Source organism: Podarcis bocagei, assembly GCF_964188305.1.
Source record: "Podarcis bocagei genome assembly, chromosome: 1".
Taxonomy (NCBI): domain Eukaryota; kingdom Metazoa; phylum Chordata; class Lepidosauria; order Squamata; family Lacertidae; genus Podarcis; species Podarcis bocagei.
Window position 1 is genome coordinate 134,180,051 of NC_138125.1, and position 2,904 is coordinate 134,182,954.

At 50.8% G+C, this 2,904-nt stretch overlaps 1 protein-coding gene across 8 annotated transcripts in view; it reads left to right on the top strand.

The window, feature by feature from the left end:
* Nucleotides 1-269: 269 nt before the first annotated feature.
* Nucleotides 270-2,904, top strand: part of ADAM23 (ADAM metallopeptidase domain 23) — a gene marked incomplete at its 3' end in the record, with an annotated part of 74,523 nt that continues 71,888 nt past the window's right edge. For 3 of the 8 annotated variants that reach the window (XM_081212304.1, XM_081212305.1, XM_081212307.1), the window contains exons 1-2: nt 271-718; nt 2,098-2,324. In XM_081212304.1, the coding sequence (XP_081068430.1) occupies nt 514-718; nt 2,098-2,324 (432 nt within the window). In that variant the 5' untranslated portion in view covers nt 271-513. Of the gene's footprint in view, nt 719-2,097; nt 2,325-2,904 lie in introns of all 8 variants that reach the window. The other 5 variants (XM_081212308.1, XM_081212303.1, XM_081212309.1 and 2 more) reach the window with 3 other exon arrangements.

Here is a 2,904-nt window from a genome sequence, read left to right on the forward strand (position 1 = left end):
TGGGCGGCCACTCAGAAGAAGCAAGGCACGGAAGCACCACCGCCACCCCTCACACAGAAAAAAAAACCCCCGCCCCGCCATTTCCCTCGAGCGCGCGCGCGCCCTCTCTCCCCCTCGCCTCAGGTGCCTCGCGCGCGCGGGGCTGAGGAGAGCGTGGCCTGGGTGGGCGGCTCTCGACGTCACGCGGCGCGGCGGCGGCGCGCGGGGCCTGAGGGCGGGCGGGCTGCCGCGCCGGCGAGAGGGAGCGCGCCTGCGTGTGGACGCGCCTGCGTGTGGCAGGTGCCGGCGGTGGCAGTGGCAGCCGCGTCCACCTGAGGGGAGAACCGCCGCTGCGCCCTGGCGCGCTTTCCCACCGCCGCCCTCCTCCTCCTCTTCTTCCTCGCTCCCTGCACCATGGGGGAAGAGGCGCCGCCGTCGCCGCCGTGAGCTGCTCGGCCGCTTCCTCACCGTCCTCCAGGCGAGGCGTCCCCCTCGCCGCCGCCGCCCGTCCTACCCCGGGGGAAGCTATGAGCCATGAAGCCGCCTGGCAGAACTTCCCTCCGGAGGCAGAAGCAGCAGCAGCAGCCGCCCTTCTCCGGCCGCCGCCTCTCGAGCTCCGCCGCCGCCGCCGCCTTGCTTTGCCCGGCTCGGCTGCCCAGCTCCATCCCCCTCCTCTTTCTGGCGCTCCTGCTTTTCTGCTCAGGGTCCCCCAGGATCTGTGGGGTCGCTGCGGACGCCGGTGAGTGCCCGCTTAAGGGTGTGTGTGGGGGGAGATCCTGGAGGGATCCTGTACTGTGCGCGTTTGCTTGGACAGATCCTGGATCTCCGTTACACGCGCAGCCCTTCGTTTGCTCTCTCTCTCTTTTGCGCGCTCGTGTGTGGTGCCAATGCGCTAAGAAATAAACGGGGGTGGGGTGTTCTCTTTTTTTGGGGGGGGGCTTGGGGGTTGGCATGTGGTGCCAATGAACTATACATAACGAACCTCGGAGCCTGTTTTAGTCTGCGGCTCCCACCGCCCTGGCTTTTTAATGTTGGTTAATAACAGAACCAGGAAAAGAAGGGGGGGAAAGGGGGGGGAGAAAAATCACCTTTTTGCCGTGTGGAGTCTTCGTGACAACCGGCGAGAAGTTCTTGTTCCGCACCGTCCGCACCGATTTGTTTCGGTCTTGACGCAGTTCCTTACCTCCATGGCATCCTGCCTGGTCTTGGGTAGGAATAATTGATCGTGACTGCAGCCGGGTTCCTCCTCTGATCGCTTCCCCCCCACCCCCCACCCCACGTCTAGATCATATATGTGTGTGTGTGTGTCTTTGCGAATATGAAATTGTTTTTACATGGCAGACCTGTATATTTACTGTGTTACGGCGACTGGTGCTTACTGGTTCATAAGGATGGGCATGAAATGGTTTCGGGAGCCTCTGATGCAGCAAAACGCTGCTGGCAGGCTTTCAAGGGTGCTGTTTTTGTGCAGGGTCTTAACGCAAAATAGAACAAGACAAGCAGGATAATGAGGGTTTTGGATACTGCCCTTTCTTGCACTGCTTATCCGAGGGAGCCTACCTTTTGCAAACAGAAGAGGGGTTGCGGTGTTCTCCAAGAACCCTGGGGTTTTGTCTGCAAAGAGATATGTGCTTGTTACTTATCCCATGAAGCATGTTTATACGGGAGTTTATTGAGACTTTCTCTCTGGTAAGTGTGCTTAGGAGTCCATCACTAAAGTTAAAGGAATAGTGAAAAGTTGCCCTTATGTAAAGGGAATTGATTAACATTCAGTACACATGGGTTCATGGCTTGAGTTGCTTCCAGTAGAATCACTGATTTGTACATAGCCAAATTTATGTGGAAAAGTGGCAGAAATAGGGTCATGAATGGCTGGATTGTCCTTAAAGGAACTTGTTTCAAGGGTTCAGATCCCTGCATTTTGAATTTCATGATGCAAAACTATATAAAATCAAATAAGGAATTATATGTACAAATAAGTACAAAATCTAATCAAATAAATTGGTTTCATGAGGGTTACTGTATATTTATTTTAGCAAATTAGCAAGATGCAAAACATATTACAAAAAGTGTTCTGTTCCTCTGTGAATTCATGGTAGGTTTGTCTGTCTTCCCCAGCTCTGCATTGGAATGAAACTGCAGAAGAAATAGAAAAAAGCCAGGCAGACGAAGATACTGCATTTCAACAGACTAACAGCAGTAGCTACAAAAATAACAGTCGAAGCAGTGCATTCCAGAAAGAAATCACATTGCCTTCAAGACTTGTATATTATCTCAATAGAGACTCTGAAAGCCCTTATCATGTCTTGGATACAAGGACAAGGCACCAGCAAAAACACAATAAGGTAAGGTGTTTTTTAAAAAATAAATAAAAGCAATACAGTACTGTGACTCAAAATAGTCCTGTCTCTTGAGGGATTGTCTTACTTTAAGAATGTTTATTCAGCATGTCTGTAATGCTTCAGAATTCACTGCACAGTTCTTGGGTCTGAAAGATGCGTCAGTCAAAAAATAGGGTTCAAATACCAAGAGACCTTGCAGGTAACAATACCCTTGTCAAATTTCAAGGATTATTACTGCTACCACAGAACAAAACTTGAAGTTCAAACCATGGTTTACTTGTTTCTTTAAAGGCCTAAAATATTTTCCCCTCCATCCAGCTTACCTGATTGAGAAAAATAGAATCACATTGGTAGAATGACTATGTAATATTTCTGTGTCACAGACACAGGGGATCCCAGAAAATTACAGTTCTAATTTCTTTATCTTAAACAGGAAGCCATTTTTTAAGCAAAGCACAAAAGGCAAGATTCAACTGTCATGCCAGTGGTTGTGACAGGACTTCCTGTCCTCCCTACTGCAGCCCCCTGCGCCTGCCCCCCAGTCTGCTCTGGAGTTCCATTTAACCTTCTGGAGCAGATTTGG